The following is a 21,472-nucleotide window of genomic DNA, read 5'->3' on the forward strand; positions in this document are numbered from 1 at the left end:
CACACACACACACACACACACACACACACACACACACACACACACACACACACCATCCCCATTTTAGTGCAAGGTCCAGTGTCGACTAGAGCATTTGAGCAATTTGAAATTAAAGCAAACAATGGGCAGGCACTCCCAGGGACCTCTCGCTCACCATATTACACGGAGGACGCTCGTGTGCTCCTGCACATTACTGGCAAGTCATTACGTTTCTCTGGAAACCGAGCGCAGGAGCACGCTCGCAGAAGTCAGTGATGCAAGCAGCAGCTGAGTGCTTGGAATAGCGTGTGCGAGTGTGTGTGAGCATCCTTGGCAACGGCATGGAGAACTGTCAAAACAAAGCGGACTACTGACATGTTGATATGCAGCTACATACGATGTATACCTTCACAGGGTTTACATTTTAGGGAGATTTTTTATTTTTTTTTGTCGAGTCCGAGACTTAAGAAGTCCCCTTTGTGCTTTAATTTCCCTTCATAATAATTAAAACTGATGTTCGATGATTTAAGGTGAAGCGCTTAAATCACGCCAGACATTTGAAACTGCTAATTTACGGCAGAATACAAACGTTACACATTTACTGAAAGGGGAAAAGGGTAAAGGAATAACTTTATATTTTTTTCTCCCTGGCAGCCAAGGCAATGTGGTGGGTGTGGTTGCCCAGCAGTGTCAGGAAAAACTTCCGAAACAGAAAAAAATAAAAAATAAATAACTTAATAATTGCACTTATAAATGTAAATAAAACTGTTTACATTTATAACCTGTTTATCAGCTCGGGTGGAGCATTCTAGCCGGTCGCCACTAAACGTTTCCCCGGTGTGTAACACAGAGGCTAATTTTTCTTAGCCGCTCTCCAAATTAAGAAGGAGAAGAAAACAAGCTGTTGGTGAAAGGCAGGTTTGTGCTGGTCCTCGTAAGTCTACAAATCGGCTGCAAAAAACAGAGCTACTCACGTAAACATTTCAATATTTGCAGTCGGAGCTAAAACTTAAAACTGTCACAGTAACCGGGACAAACGAGGCAGGAAGAGGACCAGAGTTTATTATCTGGGTGCAACTGGCAGTGGGGGAGGGTGAAAACGGATAGTAAAGGGGAACACTAAATGATTTAAATGGGCAACTTTTAGCATATTCAATAAACACCTTAATTGACATAAGAGAGGACAACTTTGCTAGTAATAAATTATGCACTTTTTTAAAAACTTGTTTGCTTAACTAATCAATAAAACAATTAGAGTTGGTGAGATGTGGAGTTAGATCTTTCTTATCAGAGTTTTGCTACATTAATTTAAGCAACAAATCGTCACTACGTTTCAACTTGAATAACCTGTATTAGACAAAATATTGGTTAGATGATCAATTAAAACTGTTTTGCATTTGGTGGGTTGAAGCTTATTCATTCATTGTATTTAATCCAATGTTTCCTTGGTGTAGGGCGACCAAGCAAAGAGACGTGCTTTCTAGCGTTTAAAAAGAGATTTTTCCAGGATTCGCATAAAAAGTAGGAGCTGACCTTGCATATCTCTCTTACATGCAAATGAGAGCAAACATTTTAATGGCAAAAATAACCGCTTAGTTTGAAGTTTGTCAATATAACAACTTGTAATTTTAGCAAAAAGTAATCTATAATATAACAGCTAGCATGTGTAGCTAGTTTATCTTGGAATGTATTTTGCACAATTTCAATTCGTCTGATCACGAAGAATTTAGCATAGCATTTTTTCTGTTTAAGGCATATCGTCACGAGTGCAAACGCACCAAAAATTGCATTTAATTTTTTAAACACAGTTTTTGTTTTGTTTTGAGCTGCCGCAATGGCATCTGGTTAGCACGACAGAAATCACAGGGACGTGATGTTTCACTACAAGAAAGCAGCAAGAACTGAAGTTGGATCAGATTCTTTACGGAGTGTAACATTTCTCAGAGGAATTTTTTTTTAACCACAACCTAAAAGCAGAGCTAATGGATATGGGGGATGCGGTGGGGAAACACGGGAAATGGGATTCCCTCAAACTACCTTCTCCTTGACCAATATGCAATATTGTTAAATTAAATCAATCATTAATTTATTTTGTTTAGCTTTTTTTTTTTTAAACCAAACTTAATTTCTAATCCATAGCATAATATTTTCCTCAGTATTTAACATGTTTGTGCAGCTTGTTACTCTGTTGTTGACTGAGTTTTGCAGAGTGGAGTCTCCTTTCTTCACACGTCCATGTGGGATCAAAAAAAAAAAAAAAAAAAAAAGCAACCGTTACTGACGTCGCTCTAATCACTCACGGTGCGTCGTTACGCATTTCCTGTTCGCTACGAAGTTCCCCCTCTGCTCCACCATCGAGCCCTGACGGCGATGTTTTGGTGAAAACAAAATAGTGCCTCGAAAAGGAACGTAAACACGTCTAAAACATGACATGTCGGTGGAGTGGCACCTAGAGCGTCGCTGCGGATAAAACGACGGTCGTCTTCGAAGAAGTTTTTTTTTTTTTTTTTTTTTTTTTGCGGTCAGTCCTTGTGTGTTCCTCCGCATGTCCGCTTTCCTAGTAGATGGTCTGCGGCGAGCGTTGTCTTACGGCGGACGACAAGCTGTTGACGAGTAACATGAAGGAGATGATCGGCGGTTGCTGTGTGTGTTCGGACGAACGCGGCTGGGCGGAAAACCCGCTGGTTTACTGCGACGGCCACGGCTGCAACGTCGCTGTGCACCAAGGTGAGCTGCTAGCCAAGCTTTAGCCGTTAGCCCTCATGCTAGTTAGCGTTGTCTTGTTGAAAGGTTATGTAGCCTCTTCCTCCTCCTCCTCCCGTTCCTCTGCCTCTTCCCACCAAGGCCGAGCCGAGGTCAGGCTCTACACATGCTGCCGGGCTCCTCGCTGCTTCGGCTCGCCAGCTAACCCAGCCTGCACGCTGATGGGAGCTGACAGCGGCAGCATGAACACGTTTCTGGCTGCGAGCTGTTGCCATTGTTTCCTTGTCAGAAGCTGTTATGAAAGAGGGGAAAGAGGAAGGGACACACTCCAGTTGGGGTTGCACTTCAAATTGAGGCAAGAATACTGGTCTAAAATCGGTCAAACCTAGAAAGCAAACACGGCTACGTCCATGTACAGTCCAAACACCAAAACACTCTGCGTGGAGGGTCCCACTACAGCAGCTGAGATGACTCAGATGGTGATGTCTAATGTTTACATTAGCAACAGCTAGCCATGTGTCCACTTAGTAAACACAGCCAAAGACAGAAGCTGCTGAACAACTGTAAATAGATCCAAACAGCTGATCAGCGTGTTTTTTTTAAGCTGCTACTGAACTTTTGTTGGCAACTACTCTGTTAGTAATTCAATTCAAAAAGTGGAACTCATATTTGTAGATTCATTACACAGACGGAGTGCTTTTTTTTCCTGTTAGTTTTGATTGTTATGCCTTACACCAAGCGAAGAATTAGACTGTTACTTTAAAGCAATAAAAAAAAAAAGATTTTTATGTAATTGTTTTATGGTATGGCTATGTTAGACTTGCTTAAACATGAGGAAGACTCGTAATTTGACAGCTACCAAGAAGACTGTCACTGTCCAAAAGAGTGATGTATTGTACATTTGGTATAGAACGTTGAGTGGAAGGAAAAAGTACGGCAGAGAAAACGGTTGCATGGACAACAGGGTTTAAATAAATAAAGCCCTAAGAAGATTGCAAAGCAAGGCCCAAACAAGAGTTCGTATGAGATTCATGAGGCATTTCTAAAAGCTGAAAATTCTGGGGTGTTTTATGTATCTGAACTTACATTGAAACATGTGAAAACTTGTGACCCACTATCATAAATAGATACTCCCAAGAAACGGCCAGAAAGTTTTTTTTATTTTTTTATTTACTGAATGTTATAGTTTTCTAACTGTAAAACTATAAGGATAAATGTCAGAAAATTGGTTTGAAAGGTCCCTTTGTTTTGCCAAAGGGTCACATTTATTACTGTGATTTTTTTCCCCTCCATGCTAAAAGCAGCTGCAAAGAACATACTGCCTTGAATAAAAACAATAGACTTCAGATTATTTCCATTTTTGACTGACTTTACTTGGCATAGGAGTCACATTTTTACTTGTCAAATCAGTTGTTTTTTTGTATAAAAATAGTTGAAAACATAAGCAAACCACTAAGCTGTTTAAAACCCCCTCAGCTTTAGGTAAAATAAACACAATCTCATTGCACCATTCTTCAAAACTGTGACCCATTTATGTCTGTAGCAGGAGTGAAAAAGGAAAAAAAACACAGAATGATACTCTGGGTGTGTTTTATTTGTACTATTGGTTAGGATTCTCACTACCATGACAACCACTTGAACTCATTTAACATCTAAACAGGTTGGCCCATGTCTCAGTTCAAAACCTGGGCGGGTTACCAACGTTTTAAACAGTAAACATGCGGTTAAAGGTTTCTGTCATTTTTCCCCACACCTTGCTGCACGCTGCTGGTGAGCAGGCTTAAAGAAGGCTGCTACATGTTTCCCCTGCTTATAAGAGTAAAAGCAAGGAGCCTTTATAATGTCTTATTGCTGATGTTTTTATATTAAACCCAAAATAATTATAAATAAAAACACAGTAGGCAATATGTCGTATTATTTTAGCAGCGGTATAAGTAGCTATTGCTTTTTGTTTTGGATGATGATCTACATTTTTCTTTTAACTTGATACCATAAACCTGTGTTTTTCGTAATCACACTATGAAAATTCCCAACCATTTCTATTAAGTAGTCTTAGGTAAAGTTAGAAAAGACTAACCTTTTAGCTTACTCTGGTCAAAATTTGACAAAATATTGGAGTGCAAATAAAAACTTCAGTCGAGGGCATGAGCAAAAATCTTGGCACACAGCAGAAGAAAACAAAAAACGCAGATGAAATGTTAAATCACAACACAAAAACTGGAAGGCTACAAGACACTTGTTACGCTTCACAGCTCACTGCTCAAACAGTGTGTTGTCAACTAAAATTGGGACTCTATGTTGTGTCGTTTCCCCTAAAGAAGTAAGGATTTGAAAGCCAATTTTTTTTCTTTTTTTTTCCTGTTAAACACATGCAGTATTTATTTAGCTCGGTTTCCATACTCGGACTCTGTGGTTTTGTTTGTTTTGATTATGTTTAAAATGGCTGCATTAGCCTTCTTTAAACCAGCTGACCAGCAGTTTCCAAAAGGTGAGAAAATCCACTCTGAGTCAGAGAAGACTCTGGTCATGCTGCTATTTTCTGTTATGTCATTAAAATAAGTTCTTATGCTTTTAAACTTTCACATTTGTCAGAGTCCCATTCTTAGTTGGTATTTCCCATTGGAGCAAGGCTTATCTATGTGACATGTACTTTACTGAAAATATTTAATATTCCCCATATAACTGTTGTTTGTCTTTCATTGCATTTGTCAATATTTAAAAAGTAATTAACTTTTAGTTTAAAAAAAGAGAAAGGCAGTTATATTTACAAAGTAGACTGCATTTCGCTGTCTCTACAGTCATATTTATACATTCAAATAAATAAACCCAGTTTTCTCAAAGATGTAAATATATTCTAAACTGCTCCAAAAAAAAGACTCTGATTTAGTTTGCCTAGCAACATAGAAAAAAATCTGCCAAGCTTTTAAGTGATTGGATCAGCTGTTTGTGTTCTCAGGATTTTGGATTATAGCTTTTCATTCCAGTGGATTACGGGCCCTGGTCACATCAGAGATAATCTGGAAATGTGTAGGGGTAGGCTATTTAAGATGCTACTGCAGTATTTAGGGCAGTTGGATCTGTATGATTATCTGCATTGTTGTGTAAATGCTCACATGCCAAAAAATGTGGTTTGATTTTGGAAATCATATATATATTTATTATTTTTTGGGTAACACTTTATTTGAAGGGGGGTGAATAACACTGACATGACACTGTCAAAAACATGACATAACACATGTCATGAACATGAATAAGCCTTCATGAATATTTATGACTGTTGTCATAAAGCGTCATTCGGTAAATTATGACACTTTTAATACAAAGTTGACATTATCCAAAATGTCTTTGTTATGACAACTTGACATTAACCAAGAAATCCTTACTGATATAAATTTGCTATAAAAGTATTACTGATTGCACTTCAGGGTTTCCCCCAGAAAACTTGCTAAGCCCGGTGGTGGGGGCATCAAGGCGGTCCACCGGCGGTCTACCGTGTTTTTGTATTAAAAGATGTTAAGTTGACAGAAAACAAAGTATTACTGTGTAATCATATGTTTCAGGAAAACATCTCCAGTGAAATGCTATTTAAACCTGCAAATAGGCCTGTCACGATAGCAACATTTGCTGGACAATTAATTGTCTAAAAAATTATTGCGATAAACGATAATATTGTTTCAAGACCTTTTGACACTGATTTAATGGAAATTACTAATAATGCATGCAATTTCCTGCAATAGAAAGATGCACTTTATTTTCAAAAGAACACATAACACTGGAACTGATGAACTAAACAAACAAAACAACAAAAAACAAAAATAAAATGTATTCTCAGTCTCCATTAACAAAAAACGTACCTGAATAAAACCTAAACAACATAAAGCCAAAGTGGAAATAAAAACTGCATTCAACCGAAAGAGTGCAGATTATGAAGTCTGTATACTATATTGCCCTTCAGTAATCACTAGATTTAAATAGAGAAGATGGGCACATCCGACTACCAAATGCAGTAGTTCACACTACACCATTTTTTGCCCCTATTTTCCCCTTATGACAATCTTAGATCGTTGGCCGATCTAACCGATCATCCTGCAGTGTATGGTGTGTTACGGTAGATCGTCGTGGCCGCTCCGATCTAAATCAGGGGTTTTCCCCGTGGAGCTTAACGCAGCCTGTTGAATATGACAGGTAGCCAATCAGAAAGCGCGGATTCTCCTACGGAGGGGAATCCCAAACAGCTGACACGGCGCAACCCGAAGTCCAGCGGACATTGGAGATGATATGTGGAAACAACCGCTGTCGGGTTTAAATGCATAAACTATAAACCTATCTTTTATAAACTTATCCTTTAGGATAAATCTGCTCTGCTAGTGAAATGCTCAGATCAACAGAGACGCTTGCAGCCCGGCTTTTAAAAAAAAAAAAAAGTTTTTTTTTTTTGTTTTTTTTTTCTTTCTCGTTGAAACGTGAACAAGCAACGCTTAGCCTGGCGGCGAGGCTAGTAAAGCATGGTGGGCCGCCAGGCTTATAATGCACTGGGGGAAACCCTGCACTTTAAAAATTAGGTAACTTTATGTTATTAAAGGTAAAGTTTAAACAGTAATGATTTCTTGGTTAATGTCAAGTTGTCATAACAAAGACATTTTGAACAATGTCAACTTTGTATTAAAGTGTCATAATTTACCGAATGACGCTTTATGACAGCAGTCATAAATATTCATAAAGACTTATTCATGTTCATGACATGTGTTATGTCATGTTTATGAAAGTGTCATGACAGTCTTATGCACCCCCCTTCATATAAGGTGTTACCATTTTTTGTGGATGCTGATGAAACAGGAGGGGCTGGAGTGAGATTTGCTGAGCTGGGACGGGTGTTTTGTAGCAGCATTTGAAGTGTTCAACCAGAGCAAATGATAATTGTAGCCAAACTGCTGATTTAATGAGAGCTGGACATTTATCTTTTCCCCCCTGACCTTCAATATTTGTTTAAAAATTAAACATTTACCCTGAAAGCTGCTACATGAGCTTTTCATTAATTATTCAGTAACTATATGTATGGAAACTTTGAGAAGGAGGTTCAAATAAAGCACACAGGGTAAATACACTGACAGACTGGTTTTACTGTTTGTAGTAATAATAATTATAAACGTTTTTCTTGTAATGACGTCTGATTATTCCTGCCTCTCTTCAGCCTGCTACGGAATTGTTCAGGTGCCGACTGGTCCGTGGTTCTGCAGAAAGTGTGAATCCCAGGAGAGAGCGGCCCGTGTGGTGAGTACTTCTTACTTCTTCTTTCCGTTTGTCTTTTTAGGACCTATTTTGGTTGCCTAATCATAAACGAAACATAACATTATACACAGTTTTGACACAGTTTTCCAAAGTTATTAAAAAATTTTCTGCGATGCGCCTTCATCATCTTCTGATGATTGGAACCAATAGTAGCAGCTTTTCTCTGAAGACAGTGTTGGGGGGGTTAGGGTGAGACATTTCACTCTATTCTACCACTCTTATCAGTGAGTGTGACGCTAATTTCTCTGAATAAATTTTTTAAAAATTTGTTCTTATTTGCAATCTTTTGCCCAATAAAGTGGCAAAAATGTTCCTATGCATTAATCTTCCAGTCGTATGTTCTAGAGCACCAGAAAGCAGAAAAAGTAACTGCAATTTGGAAAGGCTATGGCTAATTTAACATGCAACACTGCACTTGGATGCAGCAACGTCCTTTGTTCTTTTATATACCAAAGCATTCCTGAGGTAAATGCACAGCACAATGATTGGTAAAACTAATTGAGATTTGCAGTCTCAGGCCTGTGCCTACACAAACTACAGCTAACTTAATAAACTGGAGCAAAGCTTTGAAGAAAAGTTGGCAAAACTTCTTTCGCCATTATAAAACAGGAATATCTGGTCTTGTTTAAACAACAAGCTTGTTCCTATTAGAGTTAACATTAGCTGAGACTGCCGGGTGTAGCAATGCGCCACACCTGGTCAGTTTCCTTCGTGCGGCCTTGTCAAGAGTGGCGGTAACTTGTGAATTTGTTGTCAGCCAGTTCTGTAGCGGCATCCATGTGTGTGAAAAAGAAAAAAATGCAAGAACCACAGATGAGAGAGGGGAGAAAATAGGCCCATACCTGATATTATAATTATTGCAATATTTACCAGTATTACCTCCATCGCAAGAATTTCTAAAATCATGCAACTGTTGTACCTGTTTACTATTGTAGTTCTTGACCATATTGTCGGTTGCCCAGGGTGGCATTAAAATGGGGAGCACACACAAATTCTAGATCGAAAAATATGCAACATATCAGTCACTTGCGCATTGACCAAGTTTGCTATTGTTTTCATGCATGTGCAGTCAATAGGAAGGTAGTAAGCATTGCTGTAATAATCACCACTATATGTGTATCAACTTGTTAGTTTTATAGTAAGGACAAAATGTGGCAAATTGACCCAGAGCAGTTGGCTGGATGCTTCCTAAATGTAAATATTTGTAAAGTACATATGGTATTGCTAAATAAACCATAACATTTTTCAGTAAACCACAAGATTTCTAATTGCCACCTCTGCTACCGTTTCAAAAGCAAGCATTTTGATGGAAGATTTGTTGAGGGGAGATTAAGCTGAAGCATTAGTATGTTTTAAAGGGATTTATGAAGGGACCCTAAATGTAGTAAAAGTCACTTTGGGTTTGGGATTTGGGACAAAGTGTAGCTGAGAATGAGCTGACTCATCAGAAGCAAAGCAGAAAGCTGATTGTCTGGAAACTCCCCTGTGCTGATAGTCCCTCTGAGGGATAACGGCCCTCAGCTGGCAGATGAAATCAGGGTGTTTTCCTTAAACGTTGCTGGCCGTACACTCCATAGTCGGTACCTCTCCAGCTCATGTCCTAAAACACTTCCGTACTCTTGTGTTGACTTGTTGTTCCTGACCCATTTTTCTTTTGCACCCTCTTTCCCCGACAGAGATGTGAGCTCTGTCCCCACAAAGATGGAGCCCTCAAGAGGACGGACAACGGAGGTAGATCTGATCCCACATGCTCCCATGTTGTCATTATTTACATGTTGCCGGCATGTTGATGGACCGTTAGCTGACGGAGAGAGTTATGTTGCTGTTTGTTGTGTGTGGGTGTGTGTGTGTGTGTGTGTGTGTGTGTGTGTGTGTGTGTGCGCGCGCGCGTGCGTGCGCACACTGTTTTCACCGGTCTGTTTTATAGGAGTGTTTGAATGTGTGTGTATGTTTATGAGGGGGCGGGCCGGCATGAGTATAGTGCACGGCCTGTGAGGAGTCTCCCCTTTGGGGTTCATGGAGAGGTCATCTTGGTGGAGACTGTAAATATTCTCTGTGCATGTAAGTGTGTGTGTGTGAAGCAGTCAGAGAGAGGCACAGCTGTGGGATTGTGTCCAGGCCTGCAGGGAGGCATGGGGACAACACTAACACACACCGTTTTACTACTTTTCTCTTTTATTTTACCCTTCTCGTGACCCCTCTCTGTCTCTTCTCTCCTTCCTCACCAAACCCTTTCCCTCGTTTCTTCCGGCTCTCGTCGGCCCCTCCTCACTTGTTAGTGTGTTTATTTGTTCTTTCAGGTGGGACAGTAATAAGGCAGAGGAGAGGAATTTGGCGTTGTTAGTTGCATTTCCATTACAACCGTACGCAAAACTTTATCGATATTCTGCTGATGCCAAAAAAAAACAACACAATTTCGGTTAAGTTAAATCGCACTTGAGTAACTAATTCAAAGTTATCATTCTACCACTTTATCTCGTCTTATTGGCCTTTTCCACCAGCAGTAACACCCAGATGTTGATCGCACGATTCGTGTGATGCAAAAAAAAATTAATTTTACGAAATACAATAATTTCGATATAGTTGAAAAACCACCTCACCCGAACGCGAAAACCTTTTATAAAAAAAAAAAGTGAGTTTTCTCAAATTTAGTTAATTTATTTTTGTAATTTCAATTTGCGCAATTACGTGACCAATGGAATCGCAGCTATCGACTTGGGTCGCATTCATTTGCATGTTGATTAGAGCAGAGCAACACTGAAATGTCACGGAGTTGGTTGCATCAGACACGTCTGTAGAACACAATGAAAAAAAAAAGTTCAAACATGAGGCAGCAGATTGAAAGTTTAGCTTCTGATTAAGCAACTCTAGTTCAGTCAGGAAACCAAATTAAAGCTCGTTTTCTTGGCGTCTTGAACTAAAAAGCAAGAAAGGTCAATGCCTAAACTGAGGAACATTGTGTTGCTTTTATAGGCCTGTTTTATAGGGCTCTTCCAGATTCTTGGAGGGTCTTCCAAACAACAACATGCCCACATTTCACACCCTCTCCACCCTGCCGTCCCGCCCTCCCCCCCTGGCCTTCTCCCCCAGTTCCACTCAGCAGGTCAAAGGCAGGTCATGGGTTCAACTGTAAGTTTAAGCCTGTATTTGTTTCAGCTATAGATGGGAGGGGGAACAGACACCTCCAGTGTGGCCGCAGAGACTCCCACCTCCATTTGACCTGCTGGTAACCTCGGCCAACTCCTCCTCAACTTATCGTCAATTTTGTTGCCCCTGCGACCGTGCCCTGCTGTCACTCTGCAGCCCTGCAGTTTGTCTTTGTTGACGGGGCAGCTGTGTGTGTGTGTGTGTTTTAGAAGTCAACGAACAGATGCTTAAGAACACAGGCAAATAAATTAAAGCGGTTGATTATTTCAGCGTTTTTATTTTTACCTTTTTAATGACAGATAATAATAGAAAGTGTTTTGTAAGAAGATTTTTTTGTTTTTTCATTTTATTTTGGACAGAAAAGACAATCAAGAAAGAAAAAAAACCCAAAATAAAAGAGAATGAAGCAAACTTAAGAAATAAAAGGTAAAACAAATAATTTTGCCCAAGTGACATGCAAATTTTATATTTTCTGTTCGAAAAGGAGTACGTAGAAGATACAATATCTTATAATGTCGCACAATATCTTACAATGTTAAAATACTTAATTTTTTTGTGCTGATTTCTGTTACATTTTCACTAAATAGGGGCTTTTATGGGACTCTACATTTAATAACCTTAAGAAAAAATGTGCTACTATTGCAGTTAAACAAAAAACGGTTCTAACTGCTACTAAAATAATAATTATTTAAGGGCACATCTAAAACAGTTTTTATTGTTAATTGGATATCGATAAGTAGACACACAAAGAATTAAAAGATACAACAGAACAGTCCCAGTTTAAAAATAAATTATTTAAGCTAAATATGTTTTAAATATCAATGATTAAATTTTCTTCTTATTCAGTGCTTCAACTGAGTGCATGATGTTCTTTGATGCACATTTTTAATAAAAAAAGAATGAAAAAACAGGACAAATGTTAAGGATATACTGTCTTCTATGTTTATAAGTGGGGATAATCTGTCACAAATGACTTCTACCAGAAAATCTGCAGCAGTCAGTTTTCCTCTTGCATGTATTCTTGTTCTTAAAATAATAATAAAATAAAACAATGTGAATCAAGGGCTCTAATAAAACCTAAAATTTGTTTTCAGCCAGAAAAAGCTTGATCAGTTCATCTCTTGTTTCTCTGGTCTACAATGAATTTAACTGAGAGTCTATAAAGCTTGTAAAAAAAATAAAAAAAATAAGCTTCTATGGTTTCTATGCTATGGTTTTCAGAAGAGCCAGCAAAATCTTTATTTTAAGCAGGGATTAGAATTAGAAACTGGTCAGTACAACACTTTCTTTGAGACTTCAAATTATAGGAATCTTAAACTGGAAATTTTAAGCTGTTTAAATGCATATTTCTTTACTGTCCACTTGTTGGCTTGGTTTTTCCCTCTGAAAAGTTAAGTCTATGTTGAGCTCATAGTAGTCACTACATTTCTTGTGTATTTATTTCCTCCTGCGCTAAATTCACAAGTTACAAGGAATGGATGAAATAAATCCAAACATCAAATGTGTTATATATACATTTTTTTTTGTTGCAGAATTTGTTAAACGTGGTTAATATTTTCAAAACAGGCATATGTTTATTCTTTGTGGATGTTTTCAGGCTGGGCCCACGTGGTTTGTGCCCTGTACATCCCTGAAGTGGAGTTCGCCAACGTTTCCACCATGGAGCCAATAGTTCTACAGTCTGTCCCCCACGAACGCTACAACAAGGTAGAGATACCGCAGGAAACTTGCAAAGTTTAAAATGTAAAAATGTACGTTTTTCGTTTTCTACAATGAACTTTGGTCACTCTGTGTGCAGACATGTTACATCTGCGAAGAGCAGGGCAGAGAGAGTAAAGCCGCCACCGGAGCCTGCATGACCTGCAACAAGCACGGCTGCAGACAGGCCTTCCATGTCACATGGTGAGGCGGCGCGCGTGGGAGCCAACTCATCGGCCACCAGCATTTTCCTGCTCCACACTTTTACTCTGGGCTCCATGTTTCTCCTCAGCTGTGTGATAACCTTTATGACATGCTTAGCTAAGGAAATGTCATGGGAATTTTGTTTTTTTGTTTAATACAATTCCAGTAGCTCAACTGCTTAAAAGCACATGGAATTTTTTATTTTTTGCAAAAAACCATTAAGTTTTTCTCTTGTCAGTTTATTCGACATAAGTTTTGCATACATTTTCTAATATTGCCTAAAATATATGTAAAGTTTTGTGGACATAGTGCATTTTCTAACACCAAACCCTATTCTTTTTTTTTTTCATCTTCTGCGTTCACAGTGCCCAGTTTGCAGGACTGTTATGTGAAGAACAAGGCTCTGATGCAGATAACGTCAAGTATTGTGGATACTGCAAATACCACCACAGCAAACTGGTAAGTGCCCTAATATAATGATCGCATGCCTTTTATTATATACCAACACATAATTTCACACCACACTGGATTTAAAATTCTCCTCGATTTAAACGGTTGGTCTAGGTCAGCAGTCATCTGCTTTTGTATACATTCAGCCACTAATAACGAGTGTAAAGTACTATTTTTCTTTCTTTAATTCAAACTAGACTTCTGTGGAGAGCAGTGTAGTAGATTACCTTCCGAGAGACTGTTTTGATGAGCACACACATCTTTTTTTTTTTTTCCCACCTAAAGCTCAGGATAATTAAACCGAAGACAAATTCTGAGGCAAAGAGTTTTCCTTTGTTACAGAAACCAACCTCATTAATTTCATATTTTTTCTTACAAATGTGCTTTTCTCGTACATATTTCTTTTGGTTACGAGGAAGGCAGTCGACTGAATGAGTGAAAGGTCACGGTGTGAAATCTGAAGGAGTGCTGCCCATCTTGTGTAATTATGGTAGTGTTTTCTTGAAATGCTACAGCAGACTGCAGATCAACTACATGTGACGATACTCTGGCTAATTAACCTGCTAAAATCACCTTGCAGTGATTCTCTTAGAAGGCCAAATAACAGGAAGTGATTATGTCTTAGCATGCATATTTAAAAAATAGTTCTACTAAATTAAGCAGGATTTCACCGCTGCGTAAAAAAGAAAACAAATCTTTGACTTTGAATTTTCTCAGTTCTTGTGAATTATACTCTTATTTCTTCTATGCTAAGCTGATAAAGCATTTTTTAAAATTAGTTGCCATAAATTCATTTCAAATAGTGATCATCAACACTTCCACTTGTGCTCTCAGTCCCCATGTGTGCTGATGTATCGAAAGCAGCACACATGTTGATTTTTGTTTTGCTTCTGCTTTTCTTATTACTTTTTTTGCTTTCATTTCTCTTCTGTCCTTCCTTTAACACTGCTCTGTTCTGCTAAAAACCATGTTTTTTGTTATCTCCTCCAGACATTCTTTTGCTTCCTATCTTTGGTCTCTCCAATACTTTTACTGTGCTTCACAGAAACCATCATGACACTCCTTTTGTTTCTTTCTTCCTAATATGGTTTCAATTCTTCTGTCCCTCTCCACCTGCCATTGTTCCTCCCATTTTCCCTCTATTTTCTATCTATTATTACACTACTCCCCTTAATTTATATATGTTGAAAAATGCTAACCTTGGTTTTAGGTTTCAGACTCGAATAGTCCTTTTTGCTGAAACTTAGCACATTTTAAAATTTTAAAGCGATTTGTTATTAGCTTACATTTCACCAGCCTTCACAATCTGCAAATTATCGGCTCCTTTTGCACGACCACAGCCATACATAATCTCTGTTTTAGAGCATCTATTCGTTGTCAGACTGAATGCAGGTCCCAAAGCAATAAGAATAGGCAAATATACCAACAGAAAATAGACAACAAAATTCAACACTTGTTTGCCGTTCGCACATGGACTGAAAAGATCAACTGTTGTGTTTGTCTCACTCTCACCGCCCTGGTCACACATGTCTGCTAAGCATCGGTTGGGGGCAGGGAGTCGAGTGTCTCTGACAACGAAGAGCCTGTACCATGCTGATTTGCGGAGCGATGGCTGAATAGAGTTGAGGCTACTGTGCACAAACACGTCCATACAGGCGGCATTTTCCAGTGTTAACGAATGCTGATGGAAAGACTCACGCTGGCACATTGATTACATTGATCGTATATGAATTGCTTTTGATGCTGGGGTATAATGTCATTACGGTTGGACTGCCTGGATGACAGGAATGTACGTGGGGGAATTAATGACGGGGGAAAAACAACGCTGTCAACAGAATAGGTTTCATAAGATGGCTCTTGATGGATATTTACGCCATGTTAGTAACATATAGTGTTTGACTGGATGTGGTCTGTAAACCTAATTTTAAATTGTGATTAATCTGCTTTGCTCTCAGGTACAGTGAATTCAATTTTCATCCTGTATGAGTTATTTTACTCCTGTTTCTTGGTATTGAAAAAGCACATATAGATGCACCACCTTTCATATTCTCCTGGACTGGGGAGATCTGGGAAGCATGTGTTTTTGGGCATGTTTAAGGCCGGGAGCAGCAAGCTTTGTCGCAAAACTTTTGAAACTAGTCTTTGAACAAGATCCAAGAATGGTTCAAGTCAGTTCTCTCAGTTGTGCTATAAACCTAGATACTCTTGTCTTGACGTCATTTCTTGCATTAATTGGTTTATCCTGTGACTATTTTGAGCAAGAAACACCCCCTCCCCCCAAAACAATGAAACTGAACATAACGATTTCCTGAAACTTAGCACATCTTTTACCTCAATCAATGAAAAAAAAAAAAAAAACTTTTTTGCTTTTAGTGATTTTTTTACCTGAAATGTAAACCTTTTTGTTATATGAACACCTACTGCCACAGTACTTTTTTTCCCCAACAGGGAACCTGACACATGGCAACTTTTAAATAAAAAAAAAAATTGTTTTCTTTGCCTGATTTTTGTCATTTTTGTCCATAATTTAAGTCAAATTCTTTTAGTTTATTCGTATCATTTTCCTTTTGATCTCAATTTTTTTAAAATCAACATTTAGGCTTTTTTTTTTCCTCTGTGGCGTTCCATTCAGTAACTTGGAGTCCTCTTTACTTTTTAGCGAAAGAGCAGGGGCCTTGGTAGTAGGTCTCAAAGCTTAAGTGACTCTTCCTCACAGTCTATGGATAGACCCACAGAGCAGGACAAGAAGGTAAGACGGCCCTGTGACCTTACCACCCCTATGCCTCCCACCCACGACTGTGAGTCTTTCAGAAACATACACGGGGCTCATATTGTGGAAGGACAGGAGAAGGCACATTCTTTGGGAGTGAGATATAATCCGTTTCTCTTGTTTGAAGGCTTTTTTTTGTGTAATCTGTGTCTTGTTAAGGCCTTTTTTTTACACCACATCAATAAAAATCCACCAGTATGCAGATGTGCTTTGCACTGTCTTTAGTGGTACATTAACAGCTCAGTGCACTTACCCAATATAAATGATGGAACTTGAGTCTCTTTCTATTTTGGTAATGCATGGAATTTGTTGTTACTTTATAAAAGGTAGCGCTACTTCTATTAGAATAGAATAGAAAAGAAAGAAAATACCCTTTATCATCCCACAGTGGGTAAATTGTGGAGCAACAGCAGCAAAGTGGCACACAATTGAAGTATGTATAGTCACACAAAGGCATAAATATAAATTATAGACAGAAAGCAGAATTAATATACGGCAGTGTAAGGAAAAAAGTACAACAGAAAATACTGTACAGTTTTTAAAAATAGTATGCTCCGATCTAAAGTAATGTGCAAATAAGTAAGATCATTGAAAAAAAAAAAATGCACAAGATGTTCATGTGCATTTGCGCATTAAGTTTACAACATGAATGAGTATGGTTTCGACAATTAAACTTTACTTTTGATGCTGGCCTTCATTTGACTGTAACAGAGAAGGTTTCGCCAAGCAGCAAACAGCTTTCTCCCTACAACACAAAGTAGCAAATTCAGCTGCACATCAAGATCTGGATGTGCTGCACTCTTTGCAGAGTAGCTCACTTCTCCCAATGTGGGAGAAGCGCGCACAACTCCAGATTGTGCATGTATTCTGTTGGCTGTGAGACCTGGGGTTAGTTATATTTTTACTAACTGCAGTTTAAATGTAAAGTGTATTTGTCACAATGGTGACGTGAGGATTTAAGCATCGTGTTTTGCAGTTACAGGGCAGAAGCTTGAGATGCAGCTTAGGGGAAGTTTATATAAAAAAAAATGTTGAAAAAGCTGCAGTCTGTTTGCTAGAAGAAAAGAAGCTAGGCCTTCAAAGCTCAGGTCAGATTAATCAACTCAAAACATAACTTTTTTATAGAGCTGCAAAATATAATGAATTGCCGGTGTCATCAGAACAGCAATGTGTGCAGCAATACAATTAGGCAAATGTCTAATTTGATGCAATATTTGTTTTTGATACTGTAAGATATTACAGCTGACATACATGTGACTTCTACATGAATACACAGTCATATCCAATAAATGACACTCATTTGTCAGATTAAAAGTACCTTTTGAAATTAACTACCTTTAAGAAGGTATTAAACATGCTATTCCGTAAGCCCACATTTCTACTTTGAAAAATAGTTTCTTTATTGGTGTGATGCAATATTCTAATTTTAAATTAGAATATTTAAAATTACGTATTCTAATTCTGAAAATTTCATTACAGCTAATGAAATTTCCCACTTTCATTAGTCGTAAGTGGAAAATGGTCTTAATTTGCAGAAACGCTTTCAAGTAGCCACCGTTTTGTAATGAATCTATATCATGTGTTAGTGATGTTCTTAAAATAAATGGTCTTAATAATAATAATAATAATAATAATAATAATAGTCAAATAAATTAAATGGGTTTTTGACCTGTTGGATGCATTTCTACTGTTATCTAGTCTCAAACTTGATGTATGGTTTTAGTGGCCGACATGCTAAAACTCATAATGTGTTGCAGTGACATTGGGATTAAGGTTTGGAATCGTAAAATAAATTTCATTAATATTCATGAACAGTGTCACATTTCCATGTTTTCTTGCTGTCACACACCCATAATTCTATACATTTTTGTGCATGAGTGCACAGAGTCCTAGGTAAAAACTTTGCTCAATATGAGACACAGTGTAATGCATCATAATAATACTAAACTTACTACGACTCAGCAGGTTCAGTGTGAATTTGGCCTAACAGATTGGAGAGAACCCAGGCTCATCTTTCCCCGTTCATGGAAACAACATCTCTGAGATTTGAACTCTGACTCAAAAGTATAAGTAAAGTTGTTGGTGTTTAACTTATTAAAAAAAAAAAAAAAAGCACACACTCGCATCACAACTGGCCTCTTTAATGCAACAGTGGAGTTGTTTGTTCTGCCTCTGGTTTTTATCACCAAACTTTCCAATAAATTTAATTTGAAGAATCCGTCCCCTTTCGCTTGATAGCAACTGCAGGGACGAGTGTTAAAGACACGGGTTGTAAATTATAAGAACTTTCCACTGCTTCCTTTCGAATTCGATTCGTCAACGTGAGGATTTTCTAAAACGATCAAAGGACTGTGCTCACACAAAAACACCCAAGGACAAACACTTCACAGGCTCAGACACTCAAAGAAGGAGCTTATTGTTTAGACGTGTGCCAGCGTGAGAGTGTATTTTAGCCAAGGCCACAGATATCGTTTTTTTCGGTGAAACAACAGTCCATTTAGGTTAGAGAATGTATTTTTTTACTCCCGTTACTACTACAGACGTTGTAGCTGCCAAAATCATTTTTACAACCCTCTCATTGCCCTTTTCACTGACGCAGATTTAGGGAACTTTGTCCCGTAGAAGTTATGAATGAAGGAGCTTGAAGTTGAGCAGTTTCATTACATTGATAATAAGTCCTGCACCAAATTAACATTGCACACATTTCAAACTGAAAATCAAACCTTTTCTTTAATTTTCTAGGAAAGATTTCAGATTTTATTTTATTTTTTTACATCTTGTGATATTTTAACCTGTTGGGAGTAGTAGCAAATAGAAGGTGTAATTTCCTTGAGCTCATTTTTGCTTTTTGCATTTGGTTTGACACAAAAATACGGAATAATACTCGATTATAAACTGGAAACGGGCCAGATAGGTTGTTATTCTCAGTGGTTTTCGCCAGACCAGCTACAGGATGAGTGTGTGTGAATCAAGTTGTTTCAGTCCATCTCGCTGCTATTGCTTTTAGGTGTTGTAATTCTCCCTGAGCATTTTGGAAGCATTAAGAGTATACCCCCTCTCTCCTTCTGTTCAGACTCATAAGCACATACACACCCTATCCCATTTCTCGGGTCAGGGATCAGTCGGGTGAGGTTTGTGTGTGCGTGTTTGTATGTCTGTCTGTCTGCACATGCATCTGTAATGCACTTTGGAGCCTCAGATGTGTGCCCACCTCATGTTAGAGCCTGCAGTCAACCTACAGCAGGGGCTTTGAGATCCCCCACACCGGCTGCTCCGAAAGACCCGCAGGAAACGCACACATCCATACATACATACACAATGACTGGTCAGAGATCCTGCAGGAAGCGGCACTGGGGAATTCCTGCCAGACCAAGGCGGATTATTTTCTCCTTCACTTCCTGTTCCTCTCTTTCTACCCGTCTTCCCTTGCTTCTCCTTCTCCGTCTGACCTCCACCTCGTGTGCCCTCTTGTCCTCTTGAGGCCATTGATTTGAACCGGGATATATCTCAAATACGGCTTCAATCTGAATCAGATAAAACTTCACCTTTCTAGCCTAAAAAGAACAATGTTTTTATGCGTAACAGCATATTAGAGTTGTGTATATATATATATATATATATATATATATGTTACATAAAAAAAAATCAGCCTCAGTTTAAACATGCTGGATTTAAAGTTTTCTCCTTACTGGATTTCTTATCCTTTTACCTCTTTAAAATGTAGAAAATCCAAACATATAGTAGAAAGATAAAAGGTCACGTTGGTGAATTTATATTCTAATTAAATGCACTGAAGTCAAATATAAAAGTTATATGAAGTCATTGTTTGCTTAGCTTTACATGTTTTCCGTGATGTGCATTATAATCATGAAGCTTGTGGTTTTGGAGCGTTGTTCATTACGACATCGTCAAACAGCGGTACAAGTGAAACTGCAGATATTTTACAATCAGGTTTGTGTGCAGATTATAACACAAATATCAATGTAAAAAAAAAAATCTGAGCTCCTCATTAAATGTTTCAAAGCTATAAGCTCCCACCATTTTCAGTCCATTAACGCGTCAACATATATTTTAATCCACTTATTGAGATAAAAATATTACCACTAATAATATGCTCGTTGTCCTTTTATTGTCTGTTGAAGTCAAAACTTTTATCAAAAACATGCTGTACGTTTTTCCCAACTTATGCTTCATAGTCCGTAAAAAAATCGGTGTATTTCTAGTGATCTCTGGGCTTTCTGCTTATTTTTTGTAAAAGGACTGCAAATCATTTCACAAAACCCTTTTTCTATGTCACAAGTGAGCTTCCTGTTTCTGAAACCAGCATGACCATTTAGGAGACACGGATGCTTTTAAACGCTTTATTCAAATGACTCGTTTTAAGAGTAACCGGATGCAGTTGCCCTTTGAATTCACCCCACACAGATTCAGAGAGTGAAACGGTCTGGCCGGTGATGACCAGAGGAGCGCATTCGCTGCTGAAAGCCGTCTTCGCTGTCTGTTTAATCAATTGTCCTGATTGATAAGGCTGTGTCGGAATCACAATGTGTGTGTGTGTGTTGTGTTTCCCACGGCCAGCGCGGTTGGTTCTTTGAGTGGGTGTGTTACCCGAGCCTCTCCACTCAGCCTCTGTCCATCAACACCTAGCTCAGGAATGTTAATGAAAAACAACAAGGGAATCCTGAAGACTTCAGCTTCCCTCTTTGTTGTCCTAAGATCTTTTTTTGTTGCAGCGGAGAATTTGGATTCATCCGCTGTCTTTGTAAAAACTCCACTGTGTTTCTGTTTGTTTGCCAGATCCTGTTGCAGAGTTATTAGAGTAGGCATAGCTCTGCGAGAACTATTTGATAGATTAGGCTTTTTTTTTCTTTAAAATAAACATTGAGGGAATTAAACAAGAGACCCAATACAAATGTAAACTGATCGTCTTTTTGCTCACATTTTTATTTAGCAAATCTTGAATCTAATGACTGTTTGTTTCTCTTATTTTTATTGTGTTTTTTTTTTTTTATCTCTTCAATTATTTTTCTATTTATTCTTTTATTATGGTTTGATTTTTCTGGACAGCACTTTTGTCCACTGTGATTTTTAAAGTGCCTTAAATAAATAAAATCAGATTGGCGATAAAGGAAAAAAAAAAATCACAACGGCTAAAAACTTTTCCAAACTGTTAAAATATTACCTTTCTTTGAAGATGTGAAAATGTTAAAATCTTGTAAATATATATATTTT

General features: G+C 38.2%; 2 protein-coding genes across 7 annotated transcripts in view; one reads left to right on the forward strand and one right to left on the reverse strand.

Moving 5' to 3' along the window:
* Window positions 1–2,340, reverse strand: part of pkd1l1 (polycystin 1 like 1, transient receptor potential channel interacting) — a 45,371-nt gene extending 43,031 nt beyond the window's left edge. Inside the window, exon 1 of the mRNA XM_017301766.1 lies at window positions 2,280–2,340. Within this exon, the coding sequence (XP_017157255.1) occupies window positions 2,280–2,296 (17 nt within the window). The 5' untranslated portion in view covers window positions 2,297–2,340. The remainder of the gene's footprint in view (window positions 1–2,279) is intronic.
* Window positions 1–21,472, forward strand: part of mllt10 (MLLT10 histone lysine methyltransferase DOT1L cofactor) — a 59,605-nt gene that overhangs the window by 5,991 nt on the left and 32,142 nt on the right. For 4 of the 6 annotated variants that reach the window (XM_008438576.2, XM_008438578.2, XM_008438581.2 and 1 more), the window contains exons 1-6: window positions 2,301–2,706; window positions 7,874–7,953; window positions 9,648–9,702; window positions 12,716–12,825; window positions 12,917–13,020; window positions 13,386–13,479. In XM_008438576.2, the coding sequence (XP_008436798.1) occupies window positions 2,544–2,706; window positions 7,874–7,953; window positions 9,648–9,702; window positions 12,716–12,825; window positions 12,917–13,020; window positions 13,386–13,479 (606 nt within the window). In that variant the 5' untranslated portion in view covers window positions 2,301–2,543. Of the gene's footprint in view, window positions 1–2,300; window positions 2,707–7,873; window positions 7,954–9,647; window positions 9,703–12,715; window positions 12,826–12,916; window positions 13,021–13,385; window positions 13,480–21,472 lie in introns of those variants that run through there. The other 2 variants (XM_017301903.1, XM_017301902.1) reach the window with 1 other exon arrangement.

The sequence above is a fragment of the Poecilia reticulata genome, linkage group LG20 (genome assembly GCF_000633615.1).
Source record: "Poecilia reticulata strain Guanapo linkage group LG20, Guppy_female_1.0+MT, whole genome shotgun sequence".
NCBI lineage: Eukaryota > Metazoa > Chordata > Actinopteri > Cyprinodontiformes > Poeciliidae > Poecilia > Poecilia reticulata.